This window comes from Gadus morhua, chromosome 15 (assembly GCF_902167405.1).
Source record: "Gadus morhua chromosome 15, gadMor3.0, whole genome shotgun sequence".
NCBI classification, from domain to species: Eukaryota; Metazoa; Chordata; class Actinopteri; order Gadiformes; family Gadidae; genus Gadus; species Gadus morhua.
The window spans coordinates 27851421-27875687 of NC_044062.1; the positions used below are offsets into that span (position 1 = coordinate 27851421).

The window sequence follows — 24267 nt, forward strand, 5'->3', positions numbered from 1 at the left end:
GAGCAGCGGAACCGCGACGCGCAGCGGCAGCGCGAGCCGCGCTCAGTGTTCAAGATGGCGTTGCAGGCAGCAGAGATGGGAGGAATAGTGAGTAATCAGAAATAGGCTACTATAACATGCAAATACATACTATTTTCAAAAAAATGTGTTTGCGCGTGAATTGTATTATATAACGTGGTCCCTTTGCAAAGTGGTGCATGCATGAATCAGAATACAAAACGTGTTTTGCAATTCACACATCAGCTTTTGATTTAGCTGATGTGATCTCTTAACGTTAGGCAGGCCATGTCTCGTTTTATCTTGACGAGGAAATAATTCAATATTATGTTGACGGGATGACTCCAGTGCATCGTCAATTGTATCGTTTATATATCTACCTGACAATTAGTTATGTTACCCAGATAATCCCCCCCCTCTTCCCGTTACTCCCTGCGGACGTGGCATTACATTGTGCCACGCTTTCAAGTCCTGGGTCAGCTTTGAACCATCACTAGGGATGACTCGGTCGCGACCGATTCGTTCACAACGAACGAATCCCGAAGGTGAACGACAAGAACTGGTTCCCCAAATACAAGAGAACTGGTTCTTTGATTCTTTTTTTTTAACATAAAACAAAAATATGGTCACGTAAATAAAATATACTAACGAACGAGTAACCCCTGACTGCAGCTCGCAGATCGAGGAGGGGCTTACATTTTCCCTAAATGTGGGCTGGCCTAAACGTTTAAGCAGAAAGCGGGAGAACGTATTTCCGTCTGAGCCCATAATACTGCGCGCTTTTCTGCCTAGAGGTAAGTTGCCGCTCTCTGTTCGTGTACATTATGTATGGATAGACCTACAAGTTGATCATTAAAATATTCATGCAAGTAACATGCATAGGCCTCATGTTTATGTCATGAGGTTGTTTGAATAATAGCATTTAGGCAGTGTTTTTTCAGCTTTTTTTTTAATCCTTTTGTGCATGGCGTCAACATATGAAGACAATTAAATAAACTCCAATATTTTGTGCTTATCATGGAAATATTCTCTAAACGACATTGGTAAAATATGTTTTGTGAGGTTTCTGATTTAAATTTTGCTTTTCCCCTCCAGATTTTCCTGTATATTTTATCTACATCCTATCACAGCTCGCACACGCACACTGCACCACGACATTGCACCACATAACACACACAAACCTACAGTTCTTCTAAGAACTCCTGTCTGTCTGTCTGTCTGTCTGTCTGTCTGTCTGTCTGTCTGTCTGTCTGTCTGTCTGTCTGTCTGTCTGTCTGTCTGTCTGTCTGTCTGTCTGTCTGTCAGTCAGTCAGTCAGTCAGTCAGTCAGTCAGTCAGTCAGTCAGTCAGTCAGTCAGTCAGTCAGTCAGTCAGTCAGTCAGTCAGTCAGTCAGTCAGTCAGTCAGTCAGTCAGACTGACTGACTGACTGACTGACTGACTGACTGACTGACTGACTGACTGACTGACTGACTGACTGACTGACTGACTGACTGACAGTCAGTCTGACTGACTGACTGACTGACTGACTGACTGACTGACTGACTGACTGACTGACTGTCCGTGTCCTGATTTTCTCTGGTCAGGCACTGCAATGCTTAAAAAAATCATATTTCATATCCAGATTTATAAAAGCAGTAACTAATGCGCTATATTTGTGTGTGTTTCTACCCTCGAGTATGTCTGAGAGAAATAAAGAAGGTAATCAATGAATCATTCACTTGAATTAGAGTATTATAAGGCCTAATAACAGGATTCGAATATCAACATTTAATGCATGGCCTTACTCTTTGCATAGTGCATTACATTTTGATATTGGAATTCTGCGTTGACAATGATCAAAATAAATGTGATAAAATACATTCATTTATTCATTATTTGTGTCCGTTTGCTACCCACAGCTACTTTGATTGACCTTGTGTTGCCTTCGTACCAACCTGGTCTCACAGGAATCCGTGAAATGACTACGGACGAATAACTCGAAATCCGTGGACACATCACGGAAACACGCCGATTTCCGTGATGTGGCCACGGAATTCGCTCCAATGCAAGTTAATGACACTGATGTTCCGTGGCTCACACACGGATCCCCGTTTCAACGAGTGAGTCGACCCCGGAGGCTTAACTCAAAACCCGAGGTGGTCTCACTGAAACACTTAAATTGTCCTTGTTGTGTCCACGGAAGTTGCTCCAATGTAAATGTAAATGACAATGATATTCCGTGGCACACACAGATTCCCGTTTCAATCTGTGTGTGTGCTCCCGTTTCAATCTGTGTTTGTGCCACATTTGACCACAGCAGGGGCTTAACTCAAAATCCGTGGTGGTCTGACGGAATCACTTCAATTGTCTGTGATGTGGCCACGGAATTTGCTCCAATTCAAGTAAATGACACTGTTATTCCGAGGCTCACACACGGATATCGGCGTGTTTCCGTGATCTGGCCACGGATTTCGAAGTTAAGCGACTGTAGTAATTTCACGGATTCCTGTGAGACCATGTTGCTTCGTACATGTGCGTGCGTGTGTGTGTGTGTATGTGCGTGACAGGTGTCCCACTGCGGTACCCCCCGCTACATGGAGCCCCACATCCTGGGCTGGAGGCCTCTCATGCTCTCCATGGTCAAGCTCAGGCTGATTTACTTCCTCTTCCTGAGGGCATCCCCGATGACGTCAATGTGGTAAAAAAGATCAAAATGTCAGTGTCAATTTCAGATGGTAAAAGTTATGTTTTAGCAGGGGTTTAAGTGATGCTGTGCCTTTTAATGTTTATTATTTTCCCCTCTGATATATAGAGACACATTAGTATACTTTTGGAGGGTGATACACCAAACATTAATAATATCACCAACAGTGAACTGTTCCACTGTCCCTTCTGTAAATACGTGGGTGCAAAATATAAGGTTGACAACCATGTAAAAGGCCATTCGTCAGTGAAACACAAAGGTGCTTATCTAAAATATTACACAAATGAATTAATTTGTATTTTTTCACAAGTGTGAATCTTACTTTCTTTATTCCTCTCTTACAGAGTTCACAATAATCAAGTGTGGATTAAGTTGTCGGACGGCAACACATTTGGCAACACATTTTCATTGTTGCTATTGTGCAGCAACACTTAGAAATCAATTCAAATTGGTAAGTCACCTACAAATACACCAGGAGGAGGTGCAAGCTGCAGCCCCTGCACAGCACTTTGTGGCCCCCGCTCAGCTCCCTGTAGCCCCCGCTCAGCTCCCTATGGCCCCCACTCAGCTCTCTGTGGCCCCCGCTCAGCTCCCTGTGGCCCCCGCTCAGCTCCCTCAGCTCCCTGTAGCCCCCGCTCAGCTCCCTATGGCCCCCACTCAGCTCCCTGTGGCCCCCGCTCAGCTCCCTGTGGCCCCCGCTCAGCTCCCTCAGCTCCCTGTGGCCCCCACTCAGCTCCCATTGGCTCCTGCAGAATGTTCCACGGCCACTAAAGCATCAAGTGATCAAAATAAATTTTGTTGTCCTCATTGCAAGTTGATGTTAAACAAAAGAAACTTCAGAACACACTGCAGCAGAAAACACACCAACCTTCTTGAGACGATAACGAAGGACAGATTTTTGTCCGTTGTATCGATGGTACACATGGTGTGTTTGCAGTTGAAAAATCTTTTTGTGGTCCTGAAACACCCATACATGTAATCAGTGTTGGGATAGTTCACTTTCTACGTGAACTAGTTCAAAGTTCAGTTCACACATTTTAAAATGAACTAGTTCAGTTCAACGTTCATAATTCAAAGATTTGAACTTAGTTCACAGTTCCAAAAAATGAACTAGTTCATAGTTCTTTTTTTCAATATGTTGCTGTGTGAGCTATTATTTTTTTCCGGTATTTTGAGCATCGAGCCCACTTCGTGATTTGTCTAGGATGAAATAGAGTGGTTGAATCAAGCATCGTAGCGAAAAAGTATCTATCGTGTTTTATTGTACATTTAGCGCATTTTGTAAATCCCATTGATTTCTGTTGGAAGACTCATTGCTCGTTGGCCGGAAGCGGAAAGGGAACTAGTTTGGTTGTAGTTCAAATGTGGTTGTAGTCTTTTCGCTCGGTTCTAGCCCTACTGTTGAGTCGGAGAGCCAAGCGAAAAGACTACAACCAAACGTAAACAGCCCCCATTTCCGTTTCTGGCCAACAAGCAATGATTCTAGGAGGTATTCTAGTCCGCTGAGCTATGAGCCAGAGAGCTAACGTTATGGATTGTACATATTTATAATTCGAAATTCGTCTCAGCCTTTATACCACAGACACTCTAGGGTCTATAGCATATAACCGTGTTGTCTGATTACAGTTTGATTCATTTTTCACAATTTAACAGATCTCGTTTTGAAGAATAATCACTGCGCCATTCGTTTCAATGGGAATCGGGACGGTCTATACTTTCAACATAAAGTGTATTTATATTTTTTAATTCGTCCCAGCCTTTACTCCACAGACACTATAGGGTCTATAGCATATAACCGCATTTTCTGATTGCAGTTTAATGTAACAGTAAGCTGACAACACCGCAACTGCAAATCAACCACACGGAGATAACCATGGCTGCCGGTCAAACAAATGTTCTCATTCTGCGCGCGCATCCGCCGTTTTGATAAACAAATAACCCCCCAATTGAACGAAGTTAAACCGAGTGCGCGTGCCGTTCACAGACACCAGAATGAACGAGTTCACAGTAACGTTCATCAGGCAGTAATACAGTACGTTCAGTTCACGTTCGCCGAAAATATGAACGAGTTCATGAACTATCGTTCAATGAACGCGTTCAGGCACAACACTGCATGTAATCAAGAATATGTGGGGGCCAGCACAGAAGATCATCTGTGAGGTCGACCAGTGTCGTTTGAACGCTGACTTTGCTCAAACGAGCGGGATGTTGCGTTTCGAATTCCACCACATCCAATCATTGGTGTCAAGGTCAAAACGTGACACTCTGTACATTGTAATGGGGGCCAATTGTAATTTCAGAGAGGTATGTGTAAATCGTGACACATTATGCTTAGTGTACAAGGTGTTATTTTTTTAGAACATTAACATCTTCCTGCATTTCCTTCTTCACAGGAAAACATGCTGCAAATTAGGATATGGGGGTGTCTCGCTCTACTGCAGAACTGTGATATTCAGGGCCGTAAGTGCCCTGAATATCACACTTTTGAATCAAATCACAAAAAAACTGTTTTACTCACTGTCAACAGACCAACATGAATGGTTTCATAGTGAATGTATGTTGTCATTAAATCACTAAGGTCTGAAGAAGACCGATTGCAGGACAGAAAACGGCGACGAGTGCAAGGAGGGCTACAGGTGAGAGGTCATGTGATAGTTAGTCTTGTAGTCAACTATTGCTAGACTAAATCTTAATCCCTCCACTTATTACAATTATCAGTTTTACATCTTGCATCGTTATTGTGCCTATAAATACCGCAATCTGTTTCCTTTCTAGACGCTGGGAAATGACATAACTGGAAACCGGGAACAGGGTTGCTTGTTATGGGCCAGAAAAATACCCTGATACTTGCCATTGTTAAACAATTATGGAAGCTTTAGGAATGTATTTGGCTAGGCTAAAACATTATTTATTTTGTCTTTGCAGATCAAACATTTTTTGCCTGGGGTGAAAATAAAATTCATTGATCCAAAGTCTTCTGTCTTTATGTCTTTTGTTTATTTGACTTAGCTAATATAATTGAGTGTACAAAATAACATGTGTCTATACTCTTATGGAAATGCTATGGTTTATATATATATATATATATATATATATATATATATATATATATATATATATATATATATATATATATATAATGCCATGGTTTATATATATATATATTATTTTTTTTCATGGTAAAAAAAAAGTAATTTGCCAAGTTAAAAGTAAGAATCTAAGTCTATCAAATGCATGAACCTTTTTCCATATTAAGTCATTGTGCTGTTCCGTATTGACGTTCGAGAATGTGCTGCCGGATCCCCGCCACCAGTTGGCGCCCGCGGGGGTGAAACCATGGGTTAAACGTTTAGACCAGCCCACATTTAGGGAAAATTTAAGCTCCTCCTTAAAAATAATTACAAATAATATTAATTACTCGCTGAAAGCAGGCAGGCACGCATCATGGCGCAACATTACTGCCAAAGTCATATTAAGTAATATAACTCAGGTGCGCAAGGCAGCCACAGGAGACGCCAACATGGTTTTCAACCGCTCGGTACGGCGCTGTATTAATTCCCAAGTTTTGAAAAGAAAAAGTATTTGAAACGACTCTGTTTTTGATTTGTTTATTTGGTTTTGAACAGAAAGTTTTGGATGCATGCATCGGCTTTGAGTTTGTTTGTTATTTTAAAATGACATTCGCTCGCAACACACACACACACACACACACACACACACACACACACACACACACACACACACACACACACACACACACACACACACACACACACACACACACACACACACATTCACGTTCACCCACTGCAACCTGCCGATCTTCAATCAAAACAACATCAAGTAAGCAATGCCGCAGCGCGTTGACAAGTCCGTCCCCGAGTCTCGAGGCGCCCATAGGCTTTATGGTTTATATGTTTGAAAGCCGTGACACACTCTTTTACCAGTTGGCCTGAAATACCACGCCTCGCAGACATGGACCTATAAAGAAAGTCGTACCATGCGTGTTTAGCGCAACATTGAAAAGGGTCCCGTCTGAAACAGTGTCGCGCAGCGCTGCGTTCCGAACGTTGTGTAATCAAATACACCGGTATGGCGGTATATAAAAAAATCATATCCTAACGAAAATACACACCGTTATTCAGTGTGAACCGGTATAGGGCCCAGCACTAACGCTACATGCCCACTGCACCGTCAGTCAACAGACGTGGGAAGGCGTGGCTGAGGGATTGGGGAGTAGTCTTTGCAGAGGCATCCGTCAGCCAATCAAATCGCTTCGCCGGGTTCTTCCCGCTTCTTCCTGCTTGTTGCGATGCAAGATGACCCGCTTTCCCGCTTTCCAGTATCGTCAGAGCCCGAGTCGCGTCACAGTGCTTAAATTTGCATACGCGATCTGATTGGATGACGGATCCGTCGCTGCCGAAAAAGTTGAAATTTTTCAACTTTTTGACGGAGCCAAAGGCTAAGCCAAAGGCTCCAACGGAACGGACGGATCCACAATGCATTGCGCGTCCGTCCCCATTCAAAGTCAATGGGGATCAGTCAACGGACGGAGGTAGTGGGCACGAGGCGTAACGCAAGTTGACGCCGCGACACCATGGGGGCGGGGCAGGGGGCGTTAAAAAACGCCAGGCACCGTTATGAGGAACCGAAATGTGCGTTCTTATTCGATCTCGTTACAACCGTTTACGTCGGAACCGGTTCCCTACTGGAACCGAGTTTCGGTGCTCAACCCTACTCAAATATCCCCCTACATTTCCGAAAACAGACCTGCTCTGTTTATTGGATAAACGCATTTCCCAATCCAAGGAGTCTTTGCTCCATTCTACGTCAATTCAAGAACAAACAAAGAAATTAAACTGCAGTTCTTATTTATTATTTATGACCATGAAAGTTCTGTAATGCCTGAATAATGAAGAATTACATGTAAAGTATGTAAAGTAAAAATTCTAAATATAAAACCATGAATGACATATAGAGAGTAAGCAGGTGGTATAAATATTGGTGGGACGTTTGACTATACAATATACTATAACTTGTGGATTTTCACGGAGGGTAGAGCTTAGAAATCGTTTAAATTGTGCTCAGGGCCGTCTCGCGGGGGGGGGGGGGCAGACACCTGTGAGATTCCCTGTCAAATGACGTAATCTGCGTAACGAACGAATCGTGAAAGTGAACTGAACTGAAAGAACTGATTCCCGGAAAATAATAATTTTTCCCATCCCTAACCATCACACATATGTTACCCTAGGGATTATCATGCCCTGCACTCTGACTTTCTGAGAATAATTCGCCTGGTCTTTTTTCCTCGCTGGTATTGCAGAATGTTGATTGGCTTGGTAGCCCTGGTCTCATCTCACCCATCAAGGAAGACCCATCACGTCTTCTGGTAAGAGAAGTCCAGTTTTTCTGACTGCTCATCTTTGGTGAACATCCAATTCTGATGTATTCTTGTCTTTAACAGACAGTGCCATTCAGAGGACGCATCCGAGGGGGCCTGCGCCCGGGGAAGAAGATAATCGTCATGGGCATCGTTGACTTGGAGCCAGACAGGTACCGTACAGCCATTGTTGTTCAGCTTGTAACCTCTGTTTAATTCTTTATCTGATATATTTTCAACTCAGCCCCCTCGCGTTGTGGACACGTTTCGAAATTGGGCAGTTGGCCATCGATTCATATTAATTAAATCCCAAGTGAGTGTTTAGCAAATCCCATAGCTGTGTCTTTTTTTTGTTCAACCCAGTTAAGCTCTTATCAACTGCCCTGGGCCCCGTTTCCCGATAACGATGGATCAACGCTCGTATGATCAGTCTCACGATGGATCTTGTGATCCATCGTAAAAATTTTTGGAGCGTTTCCCGAAACTCCTCTTAACATGAACGCGCTCACGTTCGCGTTCACTGCACTCACGAAGTACGTAGGATTGTAAATGTCTACTGAAATGGGTTCCGTAGGAGGGGGAGACGCAGGAATGACGCAGGAAAATAGGGTTAAAAAGCGTTCAAATATCTCCCCATCAAGGCCAACAGTAGAGTAGCCTACGAAAAGAATATACTGCAAAAATATGAATGCTCAAGATATTAAAACACAAATCAGTCCTAATCCTAAATGTGCTGTGCGCACATTTTTTAACAGCATTTTCCTACCTGAAATAATTCCATATTACAAAAATCAAAAATAGCTTGTGTGACAACTACATTTATCTTAATGTGCTGATCTCTGAAACATGCTTTGTGCAGCAAAGAGAGCCGACTTTATCTGATTCCGCATAAGGTTTCATTGATTGGCGCGTACTCTCTAGTCTAGAATATTGTAGACATTAAAAATGCAACGTTCCATTCATTCATTATCATTCAAACACAGAGGCTAGGCATTGACATACGGCTATTGCTGACCCGATTAGGAGAGCTTGGTCTAGATCCTGCCCATATTGTTGGGCAGGATGATGTAGGCTATAGCCTAGGTCTTTTTACACTGCCAAGCCGGTTTGGTCGCAGCTTGGCATGCCCGGCGATTTCACCTTCTTATCTCAAGTTTCCTGTGGAAAACCGAGAGGGTTAAATCCCCCGTTCCTCAAGGCGCGGGCTTTCATGGTTCACTGGAGAAGGCGGGGCTGCGCACGGAGTCTAGACCTCTTTAGAATATTTTTTATTATTGCAAACTCCTGAATGTTTTAATTTTTTGATGAATGAAGACGCTGTGGTAGAAAATAACCGAGTTCTATCACTTCAACTAAACAAGAGAGTTCTAGGAATCGAGGAGTACGGATCAAGTATGACAGGAGACTTTATTGTTACCTGCGAACAAGCAACAACGAAGCCGAGTGAGGTTTGCAAAGACACTGCAGAATGATTCTCGTCCTGCTCCTTATATCTTCACTTTTTGCAAGTCATCTTCCAAACTTACATAACATGTCAGACCATACAGATAACGTTTAGAAAAATAGCATGTATGATTGGTTCAAAGTCCTGTGTTTATGGTACTGTTTTTGTACTGATCCCTTGGACCTTCGAGTGGAATCAACATTTTAGGCCCAACTCGTGTCCGCCCCATTTTTGGGGGAAAGATGACTAGCTTTTTTCCACCGTTAATATATGCATAGGCCTGACAATAATCATAATTTGCCACAGAATATAGGGTTAGTTTCTTAAAAAACACCCGCATGCAATAATGAGTTCACGTCTGAGTGTAGACTAACGCGATTAACTATGGTCAGGGATGTTTGTGTCTAGACACGGTCCAATAAATAGTGAACTTCACCACAGCCTCACCGAAGTGCCTACAGTGCTTAATGCAAACAATCGCAACGAAAAACGCCTGCAGAAATTCTCAGACACCCTCTGGTCTCAGCATGATTCATGTCTACAGTAGCCTATGTCTTCAGTCATTGATCAATATGAGGACATTTTAACCACGATGGTTGAATTAAAATCAGAGGGAGACAGCAAGTGCAGCTCGAAAGCGACCTCCAACACAAGAGCAATGGAATCATTAGATTTTATTATATGCCTTGTGACGTGGCGTTTGATCGCTGCGCATGTATTTTTGGAATTTTAAATTGCTGCAATAAATTATGTTGTTGTTGACTTCTAACATGTCTCTATCTTTGCTGTTTAAATCTAACAGTATGAGTAATATATCGGCAATAACCACTCTTTTTGGTTGCGAAATTGTGGCAGCTGGGTATACCGTGGTATTGGATGTGTTTTAATAAAACACATCCAATACACGGAATGTCCGCTGGTGACGCCACTGACGATGCTCTTAGCCTCCTACGAGTACCCCTGGAGTCCTCGTTAGCTACGAGCGTTTTCACAACGTTAGTTACCAACGATGCTTTCGGGAAACGGTGTGAAAACCGTACAATGCTCATACGACGCACTACTGATCCACTTAGGCTAACAATGCTTTCGGGAAACGGGGCCCTGGCCAGGCAGTGGCCAAACAATCAGCTCTGGGTCCGGAGTTTGGATTCTGCGTTTACTGGCCACTGTGCATGTTCCCAGACTTGGTAACAGTCAGTACGGTTACATTCATCGCTTAATCTGATTAAAGTCATAGTTCGACTATGCTCCTCAATAGGACAACTGCAATTTTCTGATTATACATGGCGGTGAGGAAAAAGATCCATTGGCCGAAGCATGTCATACCTCGGTATGACCTCTTTACGTCACACATCTAAATTTACATCGAATTTCATACACTTTTGCATCAACGTATGCACACAGATTTCCCCCCAAAGACTCTTGTCTAAACGCAGAATAAAAAGTACGAACGCAACGCAACTTTTGCGTTTTCTGTCCAGATTGACCCCGTCTAAATTGAGCCTAAGCCAAAGTTCCTTTCCTCCAATTCCCTCTCATGTGCAGAACGCAAAATCCGATTGAATGTATCTGATTGCACTGAGTGGTGCACAGATAGAATTCAGAGTGAAGATAGTGGCTGTGGGATCATTTTGAATTCTGAATGCAGAGCAACTTTGAAAGCTGATGGACACTCCCACCTACACTTACCCTCGTGACTAATTGAAATGTTGCTCTGCATTCAGAATTCAAAATTATAATACAACCTTTAACAAAGCCACTATCTGCACTCTGCAATTAGAGACTTAGGCATGCACATATAATTCAAACAGTTTACACGTCACTATTTGCAGTGATGTGTAAACAGAGAATTTAAACTTGTGTATTTTTCTGTTTGTGTGCACTTTTGGAGAAAGCTACCTAGCCAGAGCAGTTTATATGTGCTTAATTGTGTTGCATAAACCAAGATACAGATATAGGAGATGCTAAACCCTCCTTTGGGATAAAATGGAAGTCAATTGATGGCTATGTACCCAGTTTCAGAAGGCACAACACTTTCTACAACACTGGAGCAGCTGTGGTGAATAAAAATGGTGGATTAACATCTTTGGATGGACCAAGTCAACAATTAACCTGGGGTTAAACAAACTACAACAATTATTTTAAAGCAAATAGAATATAGCGTTAGAGGAAAAGGCATATTTTTGTGCAACTCACAAAATACACTCGACCAATAAACCAGCAGACTAAAGATAATTGAAGGCTGTTCTTGTGTCGACCGCATCTCGTTCCAGTCCCAGGGGAAGAGCCTTGCATTTCTGAGGTCCGGAAGTTCTACCATGCTGGGGGGGGGGGTAGATTAGAAGGAATTAATTAGTAGCAATTAATGCATTCAACAATGAAGATAGAAACCAGAAATTTCATAAAATGTATCAAATAGAGACTAGTTCTAGTATAGACTCATCTTTCTAACGTGCATCTGCATAGCTCTTCCCTCAACAACAAGATTGGTTGTAATACATTTGAAGCGAAAGAAGAAGACATCAAATGCAAACTGTCAAACCACACTGTGTGCTTCTCCTCCAGCTTTGACATCAGCCTGTCATGTGAATGTGACCTGAAGCAGGAAGAGCAGTCTCAGAATGACACAGCGCTGAAACTCACCGCTCGCTTCTCTGATCGCCAGTTCCTGCGCAACGCTTGCGTCTCTGGGAGTTGGACGCAGCAGGAAGCGTCCACTGACTACTTCCCCTTCATCCCCAACCAGCCCTTCAGGGTATATGTGATGTGTTGTTATTGAAGTTATTGGGTCCTTTTAAGGCCTGTGCAGCCAGAGGAACTTTAAATGTTGGGCTTGTACAGTGTTTCCCCTATATGCATTCAGCAGCGGCGGGGATTATCAGCGCTACTGCAAAAAATATATAACGTTTCTGCCAGTTCAAGGAACATTTGAACAATGATCTGGTCTCAGCAGATACCTTGACTCTGTTGGTTGTTATGTCATATTTGGAAGCTTAATCTGTACATTCTCAAAAAAATCGTAACAGAAGTAATAATTTAAAGGGTTCTTTTTAAAAAAATTGAAAAAGGGGCAGGAGCTCGTGTACGAGATGTAAACACAATGTCTGCCATATTTTTTCACCGCATAGCTAGAGAACACATTTGCAATGTGCAACAGCCAAAGTGGATTTTGAAAATCTATTGTTGGATTTGGATATTCAGGGCTATTTGTACGAGCCAGAATACAGCCAGGAAGAATTTACACAAACAGAAGGGGAGGCTACTGCGGTTGCAGCTGAACAAGCCTTGCCTGTTGCTGAGAACGAGGAGCTGGAGTAAGCCGGTTTGCTCTGTTCACCTATAGCAGGGGTCTCAACCTCGCGACCTGGTGGACAATTGAGGCCTGCAGGATGATATTTTGTGGCCCCTTACTTGTCATCAAAGTTAAGTGTTACTGTGCGTTCACACCAAACGCGACGGGGCGAGAGGATCCCATACACAGTGAATGTATAGACGCGTATCGGGCGAATATTTTTAACAGCCAAGCGTTCAACCGTCAAACTCAGTGCAGTGCAGTTGGGCTTCTTGGGGTTTGTTTACCGGCGTTGCTATGTTTCCGGTCTTCCAACGGTTTATTAGGTAGGCCTATCTAATAAATCTCTGTCTATTCAATACTTCATTCACTGCCTCTTCCGTGGTCATTACAATGTTATGAATATACTGCGTCGGGTCCTCCGACGTCTCGCCGTCTTCCACAAAAGGTCAAGACATGCAATGGTGGTTATCTTGTTGTGGTGCGACAAATTCGACAACTTCCACAGCGACAGATTATGATGTGTGGCGCGATAAAACCTCGGCGACAACACGAATGGACGACAAATTTCGCGTTTGGTGTTAACGCACAGTTACTGCGGCCCGCGCATTGTTGTTAAAAGCACATTTTTGCTGAGTTGCTTGCCACGCTTTTTTATCACTTGTGAAGTTGTGATAGGGTGACCAGATGATCCGGTTTTTGAGTTGCGTGTCCTGAGTCCCGACAAAAGCCAAAGAACGCTAAAATATCCCGGTTTCCACCAACCACTATGAAATGTCTGCTGTAGTCAGCGATTACATAGCCAAAGTGATCTCATTTTAGCCCGATCATTAACTTAGATTGGGTCAGTAGTGCTACATTTTTTTCTTGGAATACTTGATGTGGCCCAGCCGGACCCAGACTCTACCTCCAGCGGCCCCCAGGTAAGTTGAGTTTGAGACCCCTGTAGTGATGGGATTTTCGGCTCCTTTGCGAGATGCGGCTCTAATGGCTCTTCTTACTGTGGAGAGCCGGCTCTTTCGGCTCCCAAACGGCTCCCCATACACATGTTTTACATTATTAATTAATCAATAGCTTAAACCTAATTTTATAACATTTTGTTTCATTATTGACATTGTTAAGCACTTATGAGTAAAAATGCAGCATAACAATGCTTTATGAATAAAACCTTTATTACTAAATAGCACCACTTCCGTCTGTGCAGGTTGTTAGTGGAGCCTGCACGATAGGATATTCTGGCTTTGCAGAGTCTACACTCTGCCCTGGTGGAGTCTGACATTAAAATGAGTCCAGATTTTGCTCCGTTTTCTGTCACCACTCATTATCACACAGGCCTATTCAATTGTCACACTGACTCCCCTTCTTTATGCCGTGTGTGCTTCTTGACTGCTGCGTGCGTGACTGTGCATTGACACCTGCCCACGAACGCTATACAGCTTGGCCAATTGCCTGCGGTTTCCAAAAAAAAAGTGGAGCGAAACTTTTTTTTCAGTGTTTTCCCGGCGCATTATTAATTGAAAGCTGCGTGTGATTGGTCAGATGTGTGGAGCACACGCTTGACACGAGGGCAGTGGAGACATTAAGGCACCGACGGAGGAAAAAAAAAAACCTCTGCTTTACCACAGGCAGAACGCGCAAGGAGAGAGAGGGGGAGGGGGAGGGGGAGAGACAGCGAGGCACCGCAGGAGAAAAAAAACGAAAAGCAGAGCAAAAGCACATGCAGCGACGGGGAGGCGGAGAGAGCGAAAAACTGAAAAAAAAAACCGGCTCCCAAATAGGATCTTAAAACGGCTCCCATCGTAGAGCCGGTTCCAATCGTTCACGTCAAAGAGCCGGCTCTTTGAGCCGGATCGTTCGCGACCGACACATCACTAGACCCCTGGTCTATAGACACTAGCACAGAGTCCCTATGCTGCAGCGGATTTCAGCGATGCCAGTTTTTCTACAATAAACTGCTGAATCTGGCAAGGACGGGGCCATGATGGTAACCTCTCACCCAGGCTGTATGCCTCTTCTGAACAGTTGGGTATTGGATACATATTTCCGGACCCAGAAAGTGAACTGGAAACGCCAGCTTAAGCCCGCCGGGAGAAAAAGATGTCTGAGCATAGAGTTAGTGTTTGTTTTTTTACTAACACATTGGCTACAATAGTTTTGAGTCCCGGGGAACATGACAATGTAGTTTTCCGAAAGTAGCCGATCTTATTGGCAGAGCATAAGTTACCTTACGCTTGAAGTCTGTGTAATGCTTTATAGGCTACTCAAGGCATAATTTTTATTTTGCTTTGCTAATGTTGTTCTCTTTCTTTCTTAGGCAGTATCGGCTTACTGTGTTCCCCCATCAAGTATTCCACAGAAAAAAGGAGCACCACTGACCCAATCTAAGTTAATGATCGGGCTATAATTAGATCTCGTTGGCTATGTAATCGCTAACAACAGGGGACATTTAATAGCGGTTGGTGGAAACCGGGACATTTTAGCGTCCTTTGGCTTTTGTCGGGACTCAGGACACGCAACTCAAAATAAGGACTGTCCCGGCAAAACCGGGACATCTGGTCACCCTATCACAAGTGATAAAAAAGTGTGGCAAGCCACTCAGCAAAAATGTGCATTTGACAACAATGCGCGGGCCGCACTATCACTAAACTTTGATGTCAAGTAGGGGGCCACAAAATATCATCCCGCAGGCCTCAATTGGCCCCCGGGCCGCGAGTTTGTGACCCCTGCACTAGATGCTCAGGATGAGCTGTGACTATTTTGACTCTAGCAAACGCACCCAAAACGTTTTATTTTAGTAAATGGTACATTTTGTAATGAATAAAACTACAAATTCATGTTGGTTGTTGTGATTTGTTTACTAACTAAAGTGCTGTTATATAAAAGTACGCCTACTGTATAAGATAAACACTTATTTCAACTGGGGAGAAAAGGTTGAGCACAAATACTTGATAAGCTGAGATACTGTAATTAGCAAATGTTTTTATGCTGTACACAGTAATATACAAATGATGCGTTTGAAAAAACGAGGGCATAAGTCTAAACTAGTCAACGTATCACAGGGATATGTTTACACAAAGTTTGCTTGCGCTACCACTCGCGCTAGTATAATGGGTCCTTCCCCCTCCAAAAGATAGTAACTTATTGTAACTCTAGATTCTATGAGTATGGGCGCAGCCTTTTAAGGCTACCGCTATTGGGTCATCCCTAGGCGTGAGCAGTAGCACTGAAAAAATTGTAATCCCCGCCCACCAAAAGCGTGGGCCTCAATCACGTCCACGATACATGTGGGCGCCGGCGGAGGTTCTGCTCCCAATAAACAGCTTTTCTTCAGCTATTTAAAGGACAATGAGGCCGACACTTAAAAGGCTGCGCCTATAGTCATAGAATCTAGAGTTACAATACGTAACTATCGTTCTATGTCGTATAGGCTTCGCCTTTCGGTCTGTGAGCGAACGCATCCACCCCGAGTGGGGGATTGTCCTTCGCGCTGAGAGAGAACCACAGCTGGCACTGTGTGTTCTCCCGCGTGGCGATTAGGTCGACCTCCGCCTTCCCAAACTCACTCCATATCTGACTGATCAGATCGTGGTGCAGAGTCCAGTCTCCTGGTTGGGGACCCCCCCTCGGCATTATGTCGGCCCCTCTGTTCAGGACACCGGGGTTGTACGCTGCTCTGATGGAGAGCAAGTTTGTGTGCGCCCAGCATAACAGCTGTCTCGCTATGCTTGGCGATCTATGTATGCTGCAGTCGCCTTGTTGTCCGTGGGAATCATTACGTGTTGATTCGTCAACATTGGGGCAAAGTGTTGGATCACTTTCAACACAGTGAGGGGCTCCAATGCGTTTATATGCATGGTCAGGGGGGCGGCCAAACGCCGCCCACTACGTGAAACTCGCATGTTTCTCCCCAGCCCGACAGAGAAGCATCTGTGTACTTTGAGATGTGTGACGTTGCTCTGCCCAACGGCATCCCTCTCGCGAGAGTTCGGGGATCGCCCCAGTGGGTCAAATCGGGGCCAACTGAAAGGGGAATGGTCACTTTGCGCCGCCGTTGGCACACCGGGTCGATGCTTAGGCGAGAAAACCATCTCTGCAGCCGCCTCATGTGAAGCAGCCCCAGCGGCACCACTGTGTGAGCGGCTGACATCATGCCCAGCAGCCTCATGACAGAAAGGGCTGTCACGACGCTGCCCGGGGAACAGCGGCGGAGGAGAGACCACAGCGTCTCCATCCTCTGCTGTGAGTGCCGTGCTCTCATTACAGCTGAATCCAGCTCTACCCCCAAATACATCACTCTGTGAGGGGAGGGGGGAGCTTTTCTTCCAATTTATGGCAAAGCCTAAATTCGACAGGTAAATTACCAGCTTCTTTGTTTGAATAGCTGCTTTCTCCTTGGAGCGAGCCATCAAAAGCAGATCGTCCAAGTAGAACAGTACTCTCATTCCTGTTGCGTGCAGCTGCCTGAGAGCCGTCCCCACGCATTTGGAAAACGTTTGTGGGGCTAGAGGATAGCCGAACGGGAGACGGTTGTACTGGTAGTGTGACCCTTGGAATGAGAAACACAGGAATTTCCTGTGTTTGGGGATCACTGTGACGTGGAAGTAGGCGTCCTTCAAATCTATTGAGGTGAACCAGTCGCCCGGTTTTACACACTGTAACACTTGTCTTATTGTTAACATGTGAAACGGCCTCTCCGCGATGCATTTGTTGAATAGGGCTAGATCGAGAACCGGTCGATGCGTAGGCGAGAAAACCATCTCTGCAGCCGCCTCATGTGAAGCAGGCCCAGCGGCACCAACGTGTGAGCAGCTGACATCATGCCCAGCAGCCTATCCTTTTATGCAAACGTATTATTATTAAGCAGCGCCGAACACGGTCTACTGTCTGTTTGTAGCTTCAGCCTGGTGTCTGACTGCACGTAACCCTGGCCTGGTGTCTTTTCATATGGTGACCAGTAAATGGTGCACATAAGCAGGAGTCAACCGACACGTGATCGCATAACATTGATTTGTGAGTCACACGGGGTAGCAGCAAGTAAGTGTACTTGCTCCCGTTCTCATACAAATGTATGACGTAGTGTTTTCAGCATTGATCATTTCATGTCCGCTATTTGTGTTGGAACAGAAAGCTCACGTCGGTGAGAGTGCACCGCTTCGCGTCATCCACACGTAAACGCATTGGTACTGGAGTTTTAGGTCTAGTTCATCTAGGCTGGCCCAAACACGTAAGTTAGCCTCTTTAGTTAGTCTTTTAATCCACCTAATCATGGCTATACTAACACTAGGATTCTTATGAGAGGAGGTAGCGCCAACTCTAGTGTCGATTGTGATTCTTAATTACAGGAGGATTTCCGTTGTCTGTTCGACCAGCCACTGTTTTTCCCAGGACCGAATTTGTCTACTTATATCTATTTGAATGTAACCTACGAGTGCTATAAACATCTGCCACCCGTATCGTGGGCTAATTGGGAGACTAGGGGAAGGCCGGCAAGTGGTAGCCCGTTAACCCAATTTGTTTTGTCTTTTGTTTGTTATTTTGTGTATTATATATTTCTTGTGTGGCCCATGGGCATTTTTACACCATCTCTTGTGGGAACAGTATTTGTTTGCAGTGTTTTAGTGTTTGATTTTCATCTGCTGCTATCTGCATGAGTTTTATTTGCCCTTGTTGCTAACCAGCATGTATTTTGATTATTGGTTAATAAATGTTTATTGATTGCATCAGTCCCATTTCTGTGCCTTCATTGGACACACCTGGATATAGTTTGATCGTCTTGTTTAACCATTCTCTAAACTGTAGACTCAAGCACCCCCTGGGGGTCACATAAAGGTAATGAAGGGCTGGCTCGATCAATAATACAAGGTTTATTGACGGCCTGCCTATATGTAGCGAGAGATGCGTGTGAAACAGTTATGGCCGAGCCGGTAGGCTCCGCAGTAACTGGTGTGTGGGGAGAAGCCGTCTTTAGTAAAGAGGTGCTTCTCGCTGTCACGCTTCTCCCTCGCCCCGTAATTGCCTTTGCCGGCGCTTGCGGGGCAGGGCATTGCCCCATGAGCCCGCTGCTCGAGGCCTTTGCTGGCCGCTCGCCGCGGCCTGCGATGGAGGCGGGCGGGGCTGGTTAGCCGGGCGAGGTTGCCTTTTAAAGGTCCCATGACATGCTATTTTATGCATTCTTTAATATAGGCATTAGTGGGCAACTAACACAGTATTCAAAGACTATCCCGAAATTCAGCCGTGGGGCAGAGTTACAGCCACTCGGAGCCAGTCGCACTTTGAGCTTCCCCCAAATGCGCTGTTTTGGCGTCTGTAGCTATAATGCAAATGAGGAGGAGCGAGGCGGGTCAAGGAGGAGGGTGGGGGTGTGGCCCTGAGCAGCTTGCAGTCACGGTACCATGCGCTCTGTTTACAGTGGATGTATCGCAATGGCGAGGCTCACACAGCCTTTAGCCGTGTTCTGTAAATATTCTAGAACACACAAGAGTCCTGGAGCTCTATATCTAAATATTATCATATAGCCTACATAGATATTTAAATCATATAATATATATTATCACGGCCAAAAGCTGTGTGAGCCGATATTGTGAATCTCAAATGACCGCTTTGGGCTTTCCGACGTTCCTGGTTTTTCCACGTCCACATCAATGTGAAGTAGACTGGACCGCAACAAAGGAGGAGAAAGGGATTGTTGCCGGGCAGCGCTTAGGCACCTCCGCCTCCGGCGGTGGTCCCTCAGCGGGGCTCAAGCGGGAGACATTCGCCGCCAACAATTCCTTTCTCCTCCACGTCGTGGTTCATGTTCTTGAGGGAGTCAAAGCCAAAGTTCCTTCCCCCCAATTCTTTCTCAACCTTGGCTGAGATAACCCCCACTACGAGTCTCGTTGTAGAAATACCAGAGACGAGAGTCCGACGTGTTATGCGCCATAACACCAAAAGCAGAACGGCTATCCAAATAACAAGGGAGTGTACAACACTTGCGTTACTGTCCTGGAGCTCTATATCTAAATAATATCATAGAATACATAGATATCTCTATCATATAATATATATTATCGCGGCCAAAAGCTGTGTGCGCCTCCAGACGCTATTATGAATCACAAACGCCTTTGTCGGGTTCTGCGACGTCTCTTGTTCTTCCACTTTCACATCAATCTGAAATAGACTTACCTGCGCGCTGCCTGCTGCCGGCTGCCCGCTGCCGGGCGATGGTGCCTCGCCGCAACCGACGGCATGTCGCAGTTCATGTACTTCAGAGAGTCAAAGCCAAAGTTCCTTTCCCCCAATTCCCACAAGTCACAAGTCACATACAACATTCAAGGCAATGATTGGCATGGCTCCCCATGGTGCCATTACGTTTGTGTCAGGGCTGTATGCGGGATGAGTGATTGGGAAAATCTTCAAACGCTCTGGAATTGCGAAGCTACTGCAGCCAGACATGGCAATCATGGTGGACAAAGGCTTTTTGGTTGACAACCTTGCTGGGTGTAAGGTGTACCGACCTGCCTTTCTCTCTCACAAAAAGCAAATGAGTAGAGAGGATGTCAGGTAGACGCAGTCAATTGCATGTCGAAGAGTGCAATTGAGTTGTTCAGTGTGGCCTGCTTCCTGGTCAATTACCAGAATGGGCCGCTAGTAAAGGCGTGGGCAAGTCAACAGTAAATTAAAGATGTGTCTTGAGCCTTAACAAATTGTCATTGTGGTCTTTACAGTACATTTTGGGTTTTACTGACTTAAAACATGAATTAAAAGTCACTGGAAATGACGTAAGACAATTTATAATTTAATAAGGAAATAATGCAGGTGAGAAATAAACAAACACAATCATTGACATCTCGTATCACCCACGAGCACATAAAGATTAGAACAGTAATGGATGAGAAAGATTTGGAGGATAAAAAATTCCAAGCTACAAAGATACACATGGAGAAGGCAAAATGTATTCAAGCAAATATAACATTGAAATATTGACAACATTCTGGGGAAACAAGTTTTCGACACAAGTTTTTGAAAGTTATCTATAAAAGAAAACACAATTACTTACATGTCACGTTGAAGTCATTATGTCACTACTATAAAAGAACACCAGATATGAGAAGGTCACAGCAGGCTTACGGTTCAAGCAATAGTGGATATGGAAAAAGTGCAACCATTCTGGTTTATTAAACTAACTGAACTGAGAGAGAGGGAATAAACATCTAGTTCTGCTCCGTTTCAAATACTGCTACTTGACATCCACACAAATAAGCCGGTGTCACTTATCTCTTAATTGGCTTTCAGGTAACATAAAAGTGTAACAATGTAAGAACAACATTGAACAAGAACAAGCCTAGATTCAGGGTACACTATCAGCTCTTACCCCAAACTGACTCATGTACCTGACAATGGATAGGCTTAAACAGGGATGGCCAAACTGTTTGTGCTTGCAGGTCCCATACAGAAAAATACACACTGTCCAGGACCATTACAAGACCAGTTAAAAGTGTAACAGTAGTTGTGAAAAACCCTGTTTTCTATGGTACTCCAGAGTTATCTAATGAATGTCTGGGTAACATGTGCATGGAGTAATATAAGAGCAGGTTTGGCCACCCCTGGGCTTAAACGTATAACACCTAAACGTATGCTACACTTACCTCTTAAATGGAGTTCAGGAATCATAATAGAGTAAGAGCAGTGTAAGTTGAACGTTGAACAGTTAAGCCTATCCAAGATTCCGGGTATACATTCAGCACTTACCAAACACTGACTTATGTACCCGACCATGGATAGGCTTAAACGTATATACTTATACTCTAAGGAATAGGAACAGTTTCTGGGGTGTCAATGAAAGCTACGTTAAGGTTTATGTCAGTAAACTACACTTATTTTCTATTCTGCATCCACATCACCAGCTCGAGACACATTAACAACCCAAAACTTGAACCATTAGGTTATACATGTTTTGTTTCTCCCTACTCTGAGGTCGTGTGGCTTTTCACTCTTCCTGTAGGACCTATGAAAGATTGCCCTCACACTGACTCTCCCTGCTGGATCTCTGTTTGAAACTGGAGGAATTCGACATAATTCATGTTATTAAACATAATTTCTGTTACTAAACAGTAATCGTACACATTTCAAACACTGTACAGACGAACGAGGACCCTGCTAAATGGTAAATAACTACAGCTAGCTAGTCGATGTAGCATGGCTACCGTAGTGTTGTTGTTTAAACTTACCTTCATAATTGTCTATGTAACTTGACAGATACATCTTAAATCCCTTCTCCCTCTTGCTTCTGGTGGCAGAGCTCCCCGTCTGGACCAGTCGATGAACGTCACTTATCAAGATTGAAGGCTAATCCTGCAAGCATCTTGAATAAAATAAAGCCATAGTATAGCTGCTTTCTCAATCACTAGCGCAGCGAGACCGGAAGCGTACCAACCCACACCGGAGTACGGAAGTAAAAACCGTTGGAGACTCCTGCACCCAGCCCCGCGGTGGGCAATTATTTTTTCCATGGGGCCACATGAGAAACAGAAAATATTGTGGAGGGCCTGGCCAAAAGCCTGAACTCAATTCTGCATAATATTAACTGTATTCCTTTATAAAAAGCAGCAAATAGCATTGTTTTGAGAAGCTGGTAAGAATAGGCTATATGTTATAATCAAGCAATGAAAAAGTGTGGTTGTCTTACAAAAAAATTATTCAATCAAATTTCCCAAAGCAAAGGTAAACAAAATGTGAACTTTAGTGAAACTTTTTTTAAACATTTGTGACTTATATTAGTGAACATTTTCATTTACATTCATTCCAAAACAATTTTTTTGTTTCAAATACTGTTGGAAAGAGGAAAGAGGTTATTTTCTCTATCTCAGTGAGAGAAATCTAGTCTCTGCTGGGCTTTAACAATTGCATCAAAGTCAGGTTGAATGTCTGAGGTGGAGATGCGAAGCATAGCTGACAGATGATCATCAGTGAGAGAGGATCTATACCTGGATTTTGTAAACTTCATAATTGAAAATGTTTGTTGAGCGTTCATTGAACGCTGATTGGCTGTTGCGTTACACATGTCTCTCAGTGGCCACGCTGTCACAAATCCTCGTGAACGCGCTTGCGTGTGCAGGGCGAAAGTGTGGCGCGACCAATCAAAACTTGTCGCCGGTTTTCTCTAGCGAATAATTCGCCCGATACGCGTCTCTACGTTCACTTTGTGTAGGATCTTGTCGCCCCGTCGGGTTTGGTGTGAACGCACACGCGGGCCGGTCGGAGTCAACCAAAGGGCCGTATGTGGCCCGGGGGCCGTACAATGCCCAGGTCTGACCTAGCCCATACAACTTCTCGGGGCTGTGAATTTGCTGACATGCGCAGAGTTTAACCAATCGCAACAGAGTGGGCGTGCTGACCAATCACAGCAGACTTGGCTACTCGGTAGGGGGGCCTTAATGCCACATGATACAAAACAGACCGTTTTTGAAAGACGCTGAAATTGGTTTTGCCGATATGAACAGTGTGAGAATAATAATGGGTGTTTTTTTAATTTACAGGCGTTTAACACTATTCTATTAGTATTTTAGTAATCTAATAATACTATTATTAACCCTAAAGCATGATATGGGATCTTTAAGGACATCTGGAGTTGGTTCCCAGATAAGACATTAAAGAACGGGATTGGATTTTGAATTTGGCTAACATAGGGGGTGTCTTGTTTTTTGTCTCCTGCCTTCTCACTTCAGATTGAGATACATTGTGAACATCAGCGGTTTCGGATTTTTGTGGATGGACATCAGCTGTTTGACTTTTATCACAAAGTTACATCTTTGTCCTCTATCGACACCGTCCGGATAGGTGGAGCTCTACAGATCACCAAGCTGGGCTAGTGTGTGTATGTGTGCGTGTGTCCCTGTGCGTGTGTTTGTTATATTTTTATGCAATCCAAGAGCGAGGAAACTATTATTATTGGCTTGGTTTAGGATGAGGGATCTTATTGTTAATGGAATTTCTATTGAATGTACTTTTAGGTTGGCCTACAAGAATTAAATTCACTTGGGACCGAGACAAAAATACAGGTAATGATTTATATGTAAATGCATATATGTCGTTTGTTTATCCAAAGTAAACTATGTTTATGCTCTCGGGTTGTGAATCTTTTGTTATCTAACACTTTGATTCTAAACCAATCAAATCAAATTCTAAACCAAGTTTTCGAAACAAAACAATTTCCTAATTGAAAATCAATTCAAATGGCCCCTACTGTGTGGCCCTTACGGTGTGGCCCCTACAGTATGGCCCCTTCAGAATGACCTTCCCCGGTCCTGTTGTATTTTTTTTTAGATGCATATATTTATTAGTGCTGTCAAGCGATTAAAATATTTAATCGCGATTAATCAGATTAATGTCATAGTTAACTCACGATTAATCGCGAGTAACCACGATTATTTTTCTATGCTAATTATCCCTTGATTTCTTTGTCCCATTAATTTTTCATGGAGAAGTGCATC

The 24267-nt window shown here is 43.9% G+C and overlaps 1 protein-coding gene and 1 long non-coding RNA gene across 3 annotated transcripts; both read left to right on the plus strand.

The window, feature by feature from the left end:
- Positions 1 to 7: 7 nt before the first annotated feature.
- LOC115560275 (galectin-related protein B) lies at positions 8 to 24267 on the plus strand. Of its 2 annotated transcripts, XM_030379612.1 has the most exons (5): positions 8 to 87; positions 8004 to 8069; positions 8145 to 8233; positions 12070 to 12259; positions 23503 to 24267. In XM_030379612.1, the coding sequence occupies exons 1-5, from the start codon at positions 55 to 57 to the stop codon at positions 23644 to 23646; spliced, it is 522 nt and encodes a 173-aa protein (XP_030235472.1). In that variant the 5' UTR covers positions 8 to 54; the 3' UTR covers positions 23647 to 24267. The 2 variants fall into 2 exon arrangements, with proteins under 2 accessions (XP_030235472.1, XP_030235474.1); XM_030379614.1 differs by lacking the exon at positions 8004 to 8069 and having other exon boundaries at positions 43 to 87.
- On the plus strand, positions 4713 to 5655 carry LOC115560276 (uncharacterized). The gene is made up of 2 exons (XR_003979729.1): positions 4713 to 5316; positions 5456 to 5655. It is a non-coding gene; the product is annotated as an uncharacterized LOC115560276 (long non-coding RNA).

Coding starts and splice junctions, on each gene's coding strand:
- LOC115560275 (XM_030379612.1), top strand. CDS start 55: ATGGCGTTGCAGGCAGCAGAGATGGGAGGAATA. Junction 8,070..8,144: donor AAGACCCATCACGTCTTCTG/GTAAGAGAAGTC, acceptor TGTCTTTAACAG/ACAGTGCCATTCAGAGGACG. Junction 8,234..12,069: donor GTTGACTTGGAGCCAGACAG/GTACCGTACAGC, acceptor CTTCTCCTCCAG/CTTTGACATCAGCCTGTCAT.